The sequence below is a fragment of the Elephas maximus genome, chromosome 2 (assembly GCF_024166365.1).
Source record: "Elephas maximus indicus isolate mEleMax1 chromosome 2, mEleMax1 primary haplotype, whole genome shotgun sequence".
Taxonomy (NCBI): Eukaryota; Metazoa; Chordata; class Mammalia; order Proboscidea; family Elephantidae; genus Elephas; species Elephas maximus.
This window is the reverse complement of record NC_064820.1, coordinates 227,105,226-227,120,871: the sequence shown is the minus strand read 5'-3', so window position 1 is coordinate 227,120,871 and position 15,646 is coordinate 227,105,226. Positions and strand designations below refer to the sequence as shown.

General features: G+C 44.4%; 1 protein-coding gene across 3 annotated transcripts; it reads left to right on the top strand.

The window, feature by feature from the left end:
• The first annotated feature begins 962 nt into the window (after positions 1 to 962).
• On the top strand, positions 963 to 14,578 carry U2AF1 (U2 small nuclear RNA auxiliary factor 1). 3 transcript variants are annotated; one of them, XM_049874966.1, is made up of 8 exons: positions 963 to 1,067; positions 4,459 to 4,546; positions 8,396 to 8,462; positions 12,065 to 12,114; positions 12,274 to 12,372; positions 12,930 to 13,063; positions 13,157 to 13,249; positions 14,294 to 14,578. In XM_049874966.1, the coding sequence occupies exons 1-8, from the start codon at positions 1,024 to 1,026 to the stop codon at positions 14,439 to 14,441; spliced, it is 723 nt and encodes a 240-aa protein (XP_049730923.1). In that variant the 5' UTR covers positions 963 to 1,023; the 3' UTR covers positions 14,442 to 14,578. The 3 variants fall into 3 exon arrangements, with proteins under 3 accessions (XP_049730923.1, XP_049730924.1, XP_049730925.1); XM_049874967.1 differs by lacking the exon at positions 8,396 to 8,462 and adding an exon at positions 7,503 to 7,569; XM_049874968.1 differs by lacking the exons at positions 963 to 1,067; positions 4,459 to 4,546 and adding an exon at positions 7,503 to 7,569.
• The last annotated feature ends 1,068 nt before the right edge of the window (positions 14,579 to 15,646 follow it).

Below are 15,646 nucleotides of genomic sequence, written 5' to 3'. Positions count from 1 at the left end.
AGGATTTAGAACACATATTTTGGGGGTCACAATTCAATCCATAGCAAGGAGTAACCCCCATGGTGTGTAGGGCTCCTTCTTCCCGCCTCAGAAGCCACCATGGCCACGAACATCTCCCCAGAGCTGCCTGATTCAGACACCAATTCTAACGTCTTGCAAGGTCTGAGGACCCCTTGGCTTACATCTGTTAGGAACACGCCCTAAGACTTCTTGCGTGATCTCTCTTGCGGTGATTAAAACCTTTTCAAACCGTGTTCATTCCAAGTATAAGCGAGGCGCGGCCGCTTCTCCCGAGACCGAAGGGCAGCAGCATGGGGCGCCCGGAACTTAACTCTGCCGGGGTGGGCGCGTGGAAACCCAAAAAGGAAACCAACCCGTTGCCGACCGGTCGATTCCGACTACTACGGACCCTACAGGACAGAGAAGTGCCCCCATAGAGTTTGCAAGGAGCAGCTGGTGGATTCCAAGTGCGGACCTTTCGGTTACCAGCGATAGCTCCTAACCACCGTGCAACCGGAAAGGTTCTGGGGGAGGGGGGTCCCCACACAGAGAGGACGCGGGAATGGGGACTGCCCTTTGGAGCGTCTGCGCGTCTTCTCTGCAGGGAACCGCTCCACGCGGGCCCCGCTTCGTCCCAGGACACACGCGCTACCCCTTCCCCTCCCCGAACTTTAAACTCGCGCGGTCGGCGCCCCGGCCCTCACCTACCCGCCGGAGCCCGCGTCATGCCCTTCCCGGCAGCCGGGCGACCAGCGTGGTGAGCAGGACACCAGGGCCCCGGTAGGGGGCGCGCGGGCGCACGGGGCCTGGGGGGCGGGGCCTCCGCGGCCAACTCCCGCCTACGCGCAGCCATGACCTCGCCCGATTGGGCAGCTGAGCCACGCCGTCGGGGGCGGGGAGAGCGTCGTCGCGTTTGGGTGACGTTTCTCGTGAGCGTCGGGCCGTGTCGGCGGCGACGGCGTCGGCGTCGGCAGCAGTGTCGGCGGCGGCGGCGGCGGCGGCGGCGGCGGCGGCGGGTGGGAAATGGCGGAGTATTTGGCTTCCATTTTCGGCACTGAGAAAGACAAGTGAGTGAGAGCGGCCGGGGCTCCGGGGCCGAGGAGGCGGCGGGGCACGGGCGGGCGGGGCCTCCAGCGCGCAGAGGCAGGGCCTGCGCGGGCCGGGGAGGCCACGGAAGGCCGGGCCGGCGCGGCCGGTGGGGGGAGGGGAGCGGGCGGCGGGAAGGCACGGCGGCCCTTCCGGCCCCGCGCGCACTTTGCGGGCAGCCACGGCCTCGTTGGGCCGCTCGCGCGGATGAATGGGGCGCGGTGGCATGGGCGGCGGGAGGAGAAGGCTCTGTCACCACGGTCCCGCCCGGCCCCTTCCGCCCTCGAGGCGCCGCGGGCGGGACTGGGTGCTAGCGGCGCGGCTGGGTCGGAGTAGGCGGCGCGGAGGCGGCTCCGGGGCTGCGGCGCCTTTTCGACCCTGCGCGGCCTCTCGCGCTTTCTGGTCGCCCACTGGCTGGCTGTCCAAGTCGACTTCTCGGCGCCCCGGGCCTCCGCGCTCGAAAGCTCTCAGAATCCGTTCCGAGTTGTGGAGAAGTTGTCTTTGAAGCATCTTAGTCTCTTAAATGTTAGCACTTGTTCTTCAACTTTCAGTGTGTAATGTCGCTTTGAGCAAACCTCGCCAGTATTAAATCGCTAGGTAATTGAGGACACTAATAGTTGGGGTTTCGTCCACTTACCAAGTCTCTTGGATGTTTAAGCGGTGATCGGCCCTGTTGTAGGATATTAGACGTGATTCTTCTGAATCATTGGAAATTTTCGGATCAGCTATCTAACCGTAAATGGCAGTGCCTGCTTTTAAAATATTCGAGGATGCAATTTCAATATAAGGGGAAAGCTTTTTTTTTTTTTATTGCATTCATTTCCTAACCAGTTACTGATTGGAAGTATTTCATCTCTCCTTTGTTCGATTGTCACCTTGACACATTAATTTCCACTGGGTGGATGAAGTTTAGACTAAAGGGTCTATCTTCAGATAATTGGAAGGGCAACTCTTACTTTGAAAACCTAGAGACTAAGTGTCTGGCTTAGTGTCCTTTCTGAGTAAGTAGTTACCATCTTGGGATTCTTCAGAGTTCTAGAAAACTTACGCAAATAATATATTTTTAATGATAAATCCTTAAATCAGTCATGGATAATGTTTTTAAAACCACTTTTTCAAGCACCTTAAAATATTTTTTTCCAGGGTGGTATCTTGTAAAATGTCATCTTTACATGTGATAGGATCTCCTGTGTTATTTGAAGAGGGGGTTATATTTTATTTCTGACAAAGCCATAGCCAAAGTCATCAGCCATAGTCACTCCAGAAACATTGGGTGTCAACAATATGCAACTTTGGTGTACTCAAAGGTGGATAGAATTTGGTTGTTGCCTTAGGGAACTGATCGGCGACACGGGGAGCTTACAAAGGAGTAGGTGTAAAGGATAATTAAAGTAAAATTCATTAAAGTAAAATCTGGTGGGAGAGATGTATGCCCTGAATGCTTTGGGACCACAGGAAGTCTCTGGGAAACTTGCTTCCAAATTGGATCTTGGTGAATCAGTAGGCCAGCTCTCTTGGATCCAAGAGGCTTCCAGACTGCAGAACATGATATGCAGGGTCAGGCATCGTTAACTTCACCCCTTAGTTTATATTTGTGTTGCCCTGAATCCTGTCCTATGTGCTTTGTTTCTTGCTCTGGTAAAAGGCTAACAGATGGCTTCTTTAGGTCTCTGTCACTCTGCCTTTAGAGGTCTATTTCAGTAACTTTTTTAATCTTGCTATAAATGACCACATTACAACCTGATTAAGGCTGTACTGGGAAAGTCATGTTTTTAGTTTAGAAAAGTTGATTTTTTATTCTGTAATACTTTATCGTAATGAATTGTATTTCTTAAATTACATTTTAATAATCAGATTAGATGGAAAAACTAAACAGTGAGAAAAGTTGATTCATCAATCTAGGTCACTCCTGCTTCATTACAAGGAGACGTGGGGTTTTAGCTTCCAGGAAACAAGATCGACTCCTCAAAAATGAAGATGGTAGTTCCTGTTAACTTCCCCCCCCCCCCCCCCATTTAAGATGGAAGTAAAATATAGTTCTCTACCAAAATGTGCTCTTCATTTTCAGATGACTCCCTAAAGATACAGTATTGTTGTTAATCAAGTTAGGTAATCTAAAGTAAGACTTACAAGATAAATTTACAAATATTTGTAACCAGTTCTCTCTCTGTATAAATTGAGGTTTTCCCATCTTTATTGCTGCCTGATCCCTGGTGGCTCAGTGGGTAAGTGCTCAGCTGCTAACCCAAAGGTGGCAGTTCAAACCCACCAGTCGCTCTGTGGGAGACAGATGTGGCAGTCTGCTTCTGTAAAGATTACAGCCTTGGAAACCCTATGGGGCAGTTCTGCTCTGTCCTGTAGGGTCTCTATGAGTGAGAATCAACTTGATGGCAATGGGTTTGGTTTTTTTTGTTTGTTTGTTTGGTTTATTAAATCAAGGATTTTGGTTTAAACTCTTCTTTTTTGTTAATAATATAAATCAGGGGCTAGGCAAACTTTATGATTAGTCAGACTTGGTTGAGGCTCTTCAGTGTTAACTCTGGGTTGGTTGTCTAACCGTGGCATTTGCTAAAGAATTGAAACTGCAGGGTAGCCTTCCCACCTCTGCTAAAGGACAGTTAAACCAGCTGGTATTGCTGCCATGCTGCTTGGTTGGTCGTTTTGATTTCATCTGCACAGTCAGGTCATTTGAAAACTTCTAAGGGAGGGCTTGGTGATAGAGGCAGTTGTCCTTATGTTGAGTTCCCCTGAGTTACTTACTTCAGATCTATTTTTGGAAATTTCCTCCTGGTCTGATATGAGTAAGAGAACCTAAACTTTGTTTTCCGTTTTCTTTAAATAATGGTAGCATTTAATGGGCACTGTATATGAACACACATCCATTATATATGGTTCTCGGAACAGTGCCAGCCTGGCATTTTTCTCGTCTTACAGATGACAGGACCCGGGACCTGCACTCATCGTGCTGCTGTCCAAAGAGAGGAGGGGGTCGGTGTGGGAGAGGCAAGGAGACATGTCTTAGGTTACATTTAGTTTTAGACTAACTCAATCCTCAGTTGAGGAGAAAATAGAGCAGAGAAAGTGTAAGTGAAAAGCAGAGGGGATTGGAGTGAGGAGATTTAGAGTGAGAGTGCTCTTTTCATTGAAAGAGTAGCGTGTTTGTAGAAGGGGAAGTGGAATTTAAGTCATCTTCAAACACTGCAAGGAAGGGGACTGTGCCTTCTACCAGCAAGATTCCCATTATGTAAAATGGTATGCTTATGTTTTTGTGAGGTCAGAGAAAAGTAGTTTGATAGTACATATTATGTTATAAATTCCCATCTGCTTTTGTATTTTCTCAGCAAAATAATCAGCTCTTATTTTCCCTTACAGGGTCAACTGTTCATTTTATTTCAAAATTGGAGCATGTCGTCATGGAGACAGATGCTCTCGGTTGCACAATAAACCAACCTTTAGCCAGGTTTGTTTGTTTTTTCCTTTTTTTTGTTTTTCCTGTTTTCATGTAAAATGTCAAAACTTGGTGTCCTTTTTGGAGGCAGTTAATAATTTGCATATATTAAGCAAGTATTTTTGTTTTTTTTTTTACTCAAGTTGTTTTATTTTCCGTTTGAGACCATCAGTGAGTGGTCCTTTTTATTAAGTCTGTATGAGGCAGGTGAACGCCCCCCCTACAAAAAAAAAAAAAAAACCTAGCCCCATGGAGGGTTTAAGAGCATTATTCCCTATTTCTCTTGTGAGAGAAACTTGCAAGAGAAGTACTGCTTTAGCTGGCACAGTTTTTAGTATTTGCACATTGGCAGTAACTGAAATGAACTGCCCTGGCCTTCCCCTCCCCCCTTCTACATGGCATGTGTCCAGAGAAGGGTGGCCATGCTAGCCTGGACTTGCTCAGGTTCTCTCCCATACACCAGGAGGTGCAGAGTGGCTTTCTGCTCTCAGTGGGGGTAACACAGCCACCTTACAGGAGGTGCTGGCGGCATTATCTGTCACCTGACCCGTCATGCTGTGTCCTTAGGGGTCTCTAGTATTTTGGGTGTGTTCTCCTCTCGTAGACCCCTAGTTGAGGAAACTGCAGGTTGCATCACTCATGGAAACCTTAAAAACGAAGCTTAACATTAGAGGATGAGTAATTGCCTTAAATTGTTCATAGCAGATCGGTTCAATTAATTGAGAGATGGGTGTTATCTTGGGCTTATATCTGCTCTGAGTTCAGTTCAGTCAATGATTGTGGGTTTTAGAAGTTTTTGATTAATTAAAGCAAAGGTAAGGGTTTGCATCCCCCACTGATCACTAATTAAAGGGAGAAAGTACCTCCAGTAGTAGAAGATTCCTAAGATCCATAGAACACTGGGAATTTGAAAATTTATGCTTGAGTGTTTCCAGGCTGAGGACAGTTGAACACCTTCTAACCCACCTCTGGATGTGCAGTCCCTGAACATTTGGACATCTATTGTCTGTAACCCCTGAGAGCTGCCAGACTCTGCCTTTGAGCACACTTCCTTCTGTTTATTTTATCCTTCTACCAGAATAGATATTTCTTGTGTCCCTGAAGGGATTTAGGAAAACCTGACAACTGGTATAAGCAAGCTGGAAGAAAGACATTAGTCATGTCCAATTAAGCCCATAGAAAACCTCCCAAATAATGTGTTTTTAGATGGAAGTGGGGCGGTGACTCCCCTCCCCCAGTTACTCCTGATTACCAAGTAGTTAATATAGCAAGAATCAATGTTTGAGTAGCCTTGACCATATCTTTTGTGTGTGTGTGAATTTCAGAATATTGGAGAACTTGCTTTAAATTTTCTGTTTATTCCAATTGTAAAAGGAAATAGTGCTTAATTTATGAAACAGGTCACCCCAGCTATGCCAGTGGCCATACATTGGGCAACAGCCAAGCACCTCAAATCCTCCCACTTTGATTTTTTGAGATTACTTCCAGATACGCCTGTGTTGGGCTGAGAGAGAGATAAACTGTCCAGTGTTAACAAAGTTTTCTTTAAAGTAGCCCCGAGCACTGGGTTTCATTTTTTCTGAGCTACCTGTTGCCTCAGAGTATTAAATGTGAAGTTAAAACGAGTGCCCTGGGTCAAAACGAGCTGGTGATTCCGTTCATTGGTGAGGTCAGTGTGCATCTTCAGCATCTTACTTTGATTTGCTCCTCTGGATTGGTTGGTTGGTTTTAGGTAATCCTAGCCACCCCTGATGATACTGGAACTTTAAGTGAAGTTCCTTTCATTAAATATTCACTGCCTAGTTCCCTGAGTGAGACCTAAATACATTCTGCCTTTGACTAATCGGGCTCTTACAGCTTTTCATTGGAGTTGTCACCTTCCGGGACTCCAGTTAAACATCGCCTAAGTGAAGTTGGCTCTGGGGCAGTACTTTGTAGCTTGGAGGAGGGGTGGGCCGCATCGGGGCCCAAGGTAAGGGTCAGATTAGTCCATGTGAGTCAAGGTGTGCACCCATCTCCACCTGCTGGGGGAGGTTCCGGTCAGCCAGAGTTCTCACACAGCCACGCACCTTTCGACATAGCTAGGAGTTGAACTGACTGGTTTTGTAAAACCACTTAGAAAGCTTTACATACATATTGTGGGAGAAAGAACATTTAATTTCCTTTTAAATCATGCAGTTGTTCGTTCAGTTTATCAATTTCTAGCATAATTCAGTGTGGGTTTTTTTTAAGCTTCTTACAGTGATATGGACATTAAGATTCATGTAATATATTAGCCTACTAACTTAAACATGGTTTGTTTTTTCAGACAACTTGATTTTAAGAAGAACGGTACAATGTAAGGTTTCAAGTCTGCCTGATCCAGTTTAAAGCACAAGGGCTAAAAGGATTTTTTTCCTTAAAAGAAGGATCGGAAAAGAGCAAATATTTTAAGCTATTGTATTATGTAAACAGAGATCCCACCAAGAAAGTGTAAATAAGACAATCAGGTATCCAGTCGACAGTTCAGAGACTTGTTTGGTGTGCCTATTCTGTAACAGACCAGAGAACGTGAACGTGTTGCATACAGTTGAGTTATGCATTTGGTTTAAAAAGAAATAATTCTGTGTGGGGAATATGATTATAATGTGAATTTTTAGACATATTAGTGTCTGTAAGCTTGAAGTACAAGAAAATGTTAGTGTTTTATTATTTATCTTGTGTTAAAACACTTTTAATAGGAACAGTGTGGGACTACTCAACATGACAATTACTGTTTCTTCTTGGTTGCTGGCTGACTTGACCTAAGTCACTGCACAAACTCTGTTTTCATAATATGATGGTTTGGTGGACTCTTCAGAAGACACATGGCTGACTTGCGGGAAAAACAACCAGCGTTTAGCCATTTGCAAACAAGTTGTCTTTGCAATTGTCTAATATGTGCACAGCAGCCAGTAGAATTCCCCTTTTTATTTTTTTTTCCCCGCAGACCATCTTGATTCAAAACATCTATCGTAATCCCCAAAACAGTGCACAGACGGCTGACGGCTCACACTGTAAGTCCCACAGTTGGAGAAATTTTTTTAAAAGAATGATGTTAAAGAGCCCACTCTTAATTGAGACAAACCATGTTGGCTTCTGAGCTGCTGACATAGAGCTGTGGCAGACAGGACAAGGTGATGGAACTCCTTGGTGCACACAGCAAGAACTTGGTACTTGGCCACGTTCAGGAGGCTTTTCTGGGGAAGTTCACTAGCCAGGCCTCTTCCCGTGGAGCGACATTTGTAGAATGGGAGGTGGCCTGCCCAGGTGAGATGTTCTTTAACGTCCTAGCCCATCATTGAACTTTACAGTGACTGAACCCGTGGCATTTATTAAGTTCTTTCTGTAAAGATTTAAAATCTTAGGAGTGTTTAGGAATCAAAAAGGTAAGTTGCCCAATAAGTGTGGGTTTTACTTCACCATTATCATTTTTTCTCTAGGAAGAAGAGATTTCATGGTATGTAATTACTGTGTTTCACTAATACAGTATTTTATCAGCTGTATACAGGCAGTCTTTCTCGATTCATTAGAAGTTCTGTAACATCTGAGTATTTTGGTAGTTGTCTGGCAAATTGCACTCACAACGGATTAGAATTGTGAAATGGAATGTTTACGTTAAACAGAAATACAGTATTAGCATATCATGAGATCTCTGTTACAGTGCAGTGTTAGGGTGTTTCAAGACAGCCATCGACTAAGAGAAAACATCGTTGCTTCCAAAGAAAATAACTTGCTCTTTTTTCAGCACTGAGTCTCGACTGAAGCGATCGCCAAAGGAAACCGGTGAAGTGTTTAAATTTAATTTTCCATAATATAAAGTTGTTGCGTTTTGTATTTCAGACCATTGCCCTCTTGAACATTTACCGTAACCCTCAAAACTCTTCCCAGTCTGCTGACGGTTTGCGCTGTAAGTTCCTACAAGTTCCTTCCCTGGTTCCCTGGGCTTGCGTCTCAGAGCTCAGTGTCAACTCGGTCTGGTCTGCGTTGTAGTGTAAAGGACCACATTTTGTTAAAGGTGGCAAGAAGTTTTTGTCCTGTTTACATCCTCCCTGCCCCATCCCACGAAAACCTCTGGTGTTTGAACTCCTGCCCACTTATATTTAAAAGAGAAAAAAAAAAAAAGACTGGAAATGGTGCCCTCTCAAAGAGTTGGGAGCTACCACTGCTCTTCCTTCCCTTTGACTGTCATTCTAGAGGGACCGTAGACTTGGAGTTAACTCTTCCCTCTTAAGGACAGTAGTGTTTGAAAGCTGATCTCACTTCTGGGTACTTGTAAACGTATGTTGTTTTTGAAATTATTTTCTAGATTAAACTTTTTTTTTTTCCTTAAACATCATTTTGGAAGTCACACTTTAATCATGAGAATTTGTTTTAAGAATATTTCCAAAAAGAGGGTCCTCCAAGTTGCATTGCCCCGTGAATTTTTCTCAACCATCAGCCCTATACCCTGATAAAGCACACCATTTTTGTTTTTTGGGTTTTGTTTTGTTTTCCAAAAAGTACTTCTCCGGCTTTAAGATTTGGTTTACTACATTTGGAAAATACAGGGTACTTGGTGGGGAAACAGATCGCAATTAGACATTTCCTCGCCATTACCAATTTATTGCTATACTGGGAGGTAGGAAATTTGGTTTTGACTATTGACTGGTTGACTGGGTGGTAGTTTTTAGAAAACAAGATGCAGATTACTATCATTGGAGAGTTAAAAAAAACTAAAATTTAGTTTTTATAACTATTCAACTATAGAAGCGTTGGAGTGGAGTCATCTGTGGATAAATTGAAATGAACAACCTGGACTGTTAAAGTCAACAGGTCCAAACCAAAAGATTGATACACCTCATTCACCAATTTGTTTTAAAGCACTATAAGTTAGTAGGAGGTGCTATTAGAAGGTACCTAAATTGGATATACCCTCGAATCGGAGCCCTCAGTTTTTAGGGTGACCTGCCCAGGGTGAAATGGTCCTGGCGGCCATTGCTTCTTGAGCAGGCCCACAGACTGGGGGACTCTGCCGGGTGTGTAGCCACGAACATGTGTGTGCACAGTTCCGTGTGGGGTGGGGTCTCTTGTCATTTTTCCTGCTGAGACACGAAGTGTTTTTCGATGTTAATACTGACCTGATAGTTGTTGTTAGGTATCGTCGAGTCAATTTTGACTCAGTGACTCCATGTGACGAAGTCGAACTGCCCTATAGGTTTTTCTAGGCTGTAATCTGTACAGGAGCAGTTTGCCAGGTCTTTCTCCCGTTCCGAAGAGCCACTGGGGGTGGGGAGGGAAGGTTTGAACCGCCAGCCTTCCATTTGGCAGCTGAGCGCTTAACCATTGTACCACCAGAGCTCCTGACCTCATAGTAGAGAATTAATCTGTTTCCCCAGATTTGATGGCAGCAGGATTTACTTGGTAACCCTTGGTTTCAAATACCCATTTTTTGTCTTGTTCTGTTTTTTAAAGACATAAGATCAGTAGGTAGAGGGAAATGTTTGTGTATGGACTTACTAAATATTTTTTGTAAAAACCCTGCCCTGAGGCAAAATGAATGAAAAGCAGACAACTGAGTAATAATGATTTTTTTGCCCGCATTGTTTTACTTGGGGACTGTGTGTGTATTACTGACAATAGAATGTTGTGTTAGTTTTCTTTGTCTTCATTTGCAATTTGCAGCACTCTCGTTTTGCCTATGCTATAAAATAAAAACTTAGCTATTCCTAAATATCCAAATTCTGGGGCCCAGCTTATCCAAGTAAGTGAAATTCTAATTCTACGATGTAGGAAGAAAAGCAGTTTAAGCTGATGAACCTGAGGTATTTGGCAACAGACCCTTCTGATAAAATTTCAACCAGCCAAGTTCGATTTCGTAACATCTTTCTAACACACCCTTTCGTGTGTTAAAAAATAAGTTTACATGCTTGAGTTAAGTGTAGATATGAATCTCGATTTTTAGAAATGTTTCTATAAGAAAACTGGGAATCATTTTTAGTTCTGTTATCTAAAATATATTAAGTCATTAAAATAAGTTTTAGTTGATCCATTTTTAATGTACTTCTGCCTTTCAAGTCGTTTTGATTGCAGAATATCAAAGGTAAAATCTGCCCACTGTCAAGCATTTTTCAAATTACAGGCTTCCTGGAAATGAATTTTAAGCATTGAAATCTGCCCTTAGGAGTCTGCTTCTCTTGGCTAGCTTTTCCATTTTGATAACTTGATGTCCACTGAAGGAAGGAGATAAGTTTGTGATACGTTTCAAATTTGGGCCTATTGTCATACCATTGGTTGACCTTCAGTAGTAATTGTTTTAATGCAGTCAGTAAGGTTCGGATTTTAAAGGAGTCTAGATTCCTGGAAATTCAGAAATAACTAAAATGTAGAAAGAACAACTCCCCACCCCCCACTAGGTTATAAAGTGAGCTTAAGTCATTCTCAGAACCAGAAGATTGAGGTTAGTCCTTCTCTTTAAGGATAACAAAGTTTTCAAGAGATAGGAAGTTGCTCACAGGTAGCACAGCCTCAATGAGAGCACTGTGCCACAAGGGTTCCATGCCCTCCTGGGGAGCCCCAAGGGGCCTCCCAGCCTGTCCCAGGGCCCTTGATGGCACACAGGAGCCTGGCCTGTGGGACGTAAAGCGGGGAAGACTAGTTTGGCCCAACATGGGAGCAGGCCGGCCTTTGTAGGATCCCTGGTCCAGTTATTTGGGACATCAGCTTATAGCCGTGCCCACTTTGTGATTTCTCAGATTTAGGTTAAGACAACCCTAGAATTCAAATGATAACACTTGGTAGAATGATAATGGGGATAGAATGTCAATTTGCAAAATCTACCCAAGCCATGGACTTGATTCCACATGGGACTGCCAAGAAGAACCCTGATGACAATAATTTTTGGAATATGAGATAATGCTTTCTTCATCAAAGTATCGTAACTTTCCCTTTACTCAGGGACATCCAAAATCCTGTCAGTGGTACCTGGTAATTACACCCTACTAAGTCTCTTGTTGGAGTTTTAATCGCATCAGAAAGAATCTTAGGGCATTTGTATGGCTGCTCATCTGTAAATAAACTAGTTAGGAACATAAGCTCTTAGTCACTGAGCCTGATTTCAGCCTTCACTTTACCCTAATAAAGGAAAGAAATGAGTGTGATTACTTGGCCTCTATCCTAAATCTTAAAAAGGAAGAAGATTCTCATTTAAAATTGTCCTAATTTGAGAGTCAGCTCTTTCCTTACACTTTTCAAAAATGTGGCCCTTTGATGCTGATTAAAACTTGGTGTGATTTTACTGTCTTAATAGCCAGAATCGAGACTGTCAGGAGGGACATTTTAAAATCGCATCACATTTTCAAATATTAACCATTAGTTGTGTATTGAAGTGTCTTCAGCACTCCAGTAGAGTGAAACTTTGTTGTGTTTTCTCTATAGATAAGCTAATGTGTGTTACTGTAGCAGTTTGAATTTTAGCACGAGAGCTTTCTCCGCCCTCAGTGTTCTAACCAGCAAGCTCTCTGTCGTTTCCAGGTGCCGTGAGCGACGTGGAGATGCAGGAACACTATGATGAGTTTTTTGAGGTGAGATATTGGCTACTTGAAACTGATGGACCTGTTAACCTTTTGTGTCTAGAAAGGATCACAGCTTTTCCACCATTAAATGCTTATTAAACATGAGTTCAGATTCAGTTCCGTGTTTTGTCTTTAATGACCCTTGAACCACTGTTTGCCCCCCTTCAGGAGGTTTTCACGGAAATGGAGGAGAAGTACGGAGAAGTTGAGGAGATGAACGTCTGCGATAATCTTGGAGACCATCTAGTTGGAAATGTGTATGTCAAGGTAGGAAGAAGATGACAGGCCCAGTTCCCAGTGCTGGCTGGCCAACACTGATCATCAGTGAATAACGGCCCGCTGCCCTTTTGCCATTAGCCCTGACGTTCGGGGCGTTGGGTGCTTCGGCCATTGGGTGCTTCTTTGTGAATTCTAATGAGCTGCATCCAGTGTGCCTGTGACAGCCCATCACCAGTATTTGAAGGAAGGGCTGTATGCCCTGTTCGTTGTTGCCGTGGTGAAGGATATTTTAATAACTGTTGGTTTGAGCCTGTTCAGAGTGGGGAGGGGTTAGTTTCCTTTTATCTTTCATTGCTTTTTCCTTTTCTTTCTAAATAAAATGTGCGTTGCCTACACACGATTACATTTGCTCTTTTAGCTGATTGAATTTGAGACAAAGGCAGCGTTTGGCATGATCCTGAACAATCATAAAATTCAATAATGTAAATAAAGCTTTCTCCAGTTTTTAAATTCCACCGTATTTATTTGACCTGAGTAAACAGATGATACGTGTTTGGATCAATAATTGAAAATATTGGTAGTAAACTTGAGTGTTGCCTTTTTAGTTTCGCCGTGAAGAGGACGCAGAAAAGGCTGTGATTGACTTAAATAACCGCTGGTTTAACGGACAGCCGATTCACGCGGAGCTCTCCCCTGTGACTGACTTTAGAGAAGCCTGTTGCCGCCAGTACGAAATGGGGTGAGTCGGGCTGGGAGGCTGCGCTGGCGCAGGAGAGTCTGTGCGCATAGGCGCGTGTGCGCACGGTGGTAACCACCTGGTTTCTGTCTGCAGAGAGTGTACACGGGGAGGCTTCTGCAATTTCATGCATCTGAAGCCCATTTCCAGAGAGCTGCGGCGGGAGCTGTACGGGCGCCGTCGCAAGAAGTGAGTACCTGAGCGCCCCCTTTGCAGAGCTTCATTAATTTTTTTGTTAGTGATTAAGCGTAAAGCTCAGGCTAGGTGTCCCTCCAATTTTTTTATTCAAAGGTACTGATTAGAACATGGTACGTATTTTAAAATGTAAAAGTGTTCTCTCTGGAGAACATTCACGTGCACACGGATACCTGCCCCCTCCTTCTCCTCAAGCAGAGAGCAGCCCGGCACTAAGCAGAGGACTAGCTCAGCGGAAGTTACTGCAGTTTGGATAAGGCGCCCACAGAAATGCAGTTAGGTTTGGGAAGGCCTTGGCTGTGCGGTGCCTTGTTTGCCAAACAAAATGGGTATAATTTTAATACTGTGTGTTTGCAGTTGAGGTTTTTGTTTGGTATTTGGTGGCTATTTTGTTTCAGGGGTGGGTGGAACCTTGACATCCTCACTGTGAACCCCCAGGCAGGGTCTGGCACCACATCCATGCCTGTGTGGTCTGGAACGGAGTCAGCGAGTGTCGTCAGTCGCTGCACAGTCAGATTGAGTTCTGGGCCCAGAGGGATTCTCGCCCCTCCTTTACACGTGTGTTAGGAAATACAGACGTTACTGGTGATTCTGCTTTATTTCCACAAAAAAGCACACACAAGGAGGACCCTGCTCTTCCTGCCCCAAACAGAGGTCTGATCTGCACGTTAGCTGTTGAGTACCTGAGGAGGGGGCCGGGCTGCAGAGCAGCCTGAAACTGCCAGGCGAGGGTTGTGTGTCAGGTTCGTTGTTTTCTTACTGCGATTACAAGTTCTCATGTCATCTGAGTTGACACTAGAGAGGATGGGGAATGCCATACCTTTTCGGTTCTAAGATGTACCCTTTTCCCCTGGCATCTCAGCATCTGAAATTGAGGCACATCATACAGTTAGGGCTTGTAGTTGGCAGGTTTTTTTTCTATATTAGTGTCATCAGTTCAACAAGAGATGGTATTTTCAAGCGTTAGGCAGTAATTGGTTTTTTGTTTTACATTTTGACTTCTCGTGCAAACCGTTTTGTCTCTTTCCCTGTCTGCAGGCATAGATCTCGGTCCCGGTCTCGTGAACGTCGGTCTAGATCGAGAGACCGTGGTCGTGGTGGAGGCGGCGGCGGCGGCGGAGGTGGTGGGGGACGGGAGCGTGATAGGCGGCGATCGAGAGACCGTGAGAGATCTGGGCGATTCTGAGCCATGCCATTTTTACCGTATGTCTGCTAGAAAGTGTTGTAGTTGATTGACCAAACCAGTTCATAAATGGGAATTTTTTTTAAAAAACAAAAAAAAAAAAACACAAAGATGGGTTTCTGAATAAAATTTGTAGTGATACAGTATTCTTGGTGTGGCTTATCTCTTGTGTAAAGTTTTTTGTTTTTTTTTTTCTCTTAACCTGCCAGCTCAGTATTCCTCGAGGTGAAGATCGATATGCATGCCTCACTTTGGGTATAAATGAAACCATGTTTTTAAACCCGGGGCATTAAATAAAACATTTGAGGGAGAATCCATGCAGCAAAAAAGTCAAATCTGTTTCTAGTTACGCACATGTTAGCAAGTATCCAGAATTTCTCCTGTAGTGCTGTTCGGTAGACTAGCAGAGACAGCCTGGGTGAAGCCCATTTACTTACTCCAGTTACCATGGAGTTGACTCCAGCTCATGGTGACCCCATGTGTATCAAAGTGGAACTGTGCTTTATAGTTTTCCGTGGCTGGTTTTTTGGAAATAGGTCACCAGGCCTTTCTTCCGAGGTACCTCTGGGTGGCCTCGAGCCTCCACCCTTTCATTTAGCAGCTGAGCATGCTAACCATTTGCACCACCCAGGGTCTCCTGTTCACTAGCTGATAAACAAATGTTTAGATATAACTCCTTTGAATGTACCGTATGTCTGTAGACTATCCTGGCGTTTGTAAAAAGAGAGAGGAAGACCTTCAACAGGGTTGATGGCTGCAGCAACGGGCTCAAATATACCTACCATTGTGGAGATGGCACAGGACCAGGCAGCATTTGGGGTCCTTATGAGTCGGAACTGACTCCAAGGCCCCTAACAACAGTCTTGATAAAAATGCGGTCTGTGGACACTTAGCAGTGTAATCTTTTTATTACCTATCCGTGAGTCTTCTGTGTTTTTTAAGAGGTACCATGCACAGTACTCCTGAAGCCTGTGTGATACCTAACCCACAAATGTGTTCAGTGCAACACAAAAGCCACCATGCACATTTCAGTGTCTCGTAACTGATCACAGCATCATTAATCTACTAGATAAGTGGCAGACAGGAAATCCCTACGGTGGGGATCTGCCTGTTTTTAAAGGATCTCTTCTGCCTGGGGTGACTCCCATCAGCTTTTTATAGGGATGTCAGGTGAGCTCTGTACTGGTGATAAAATTATGGCAGGTGGT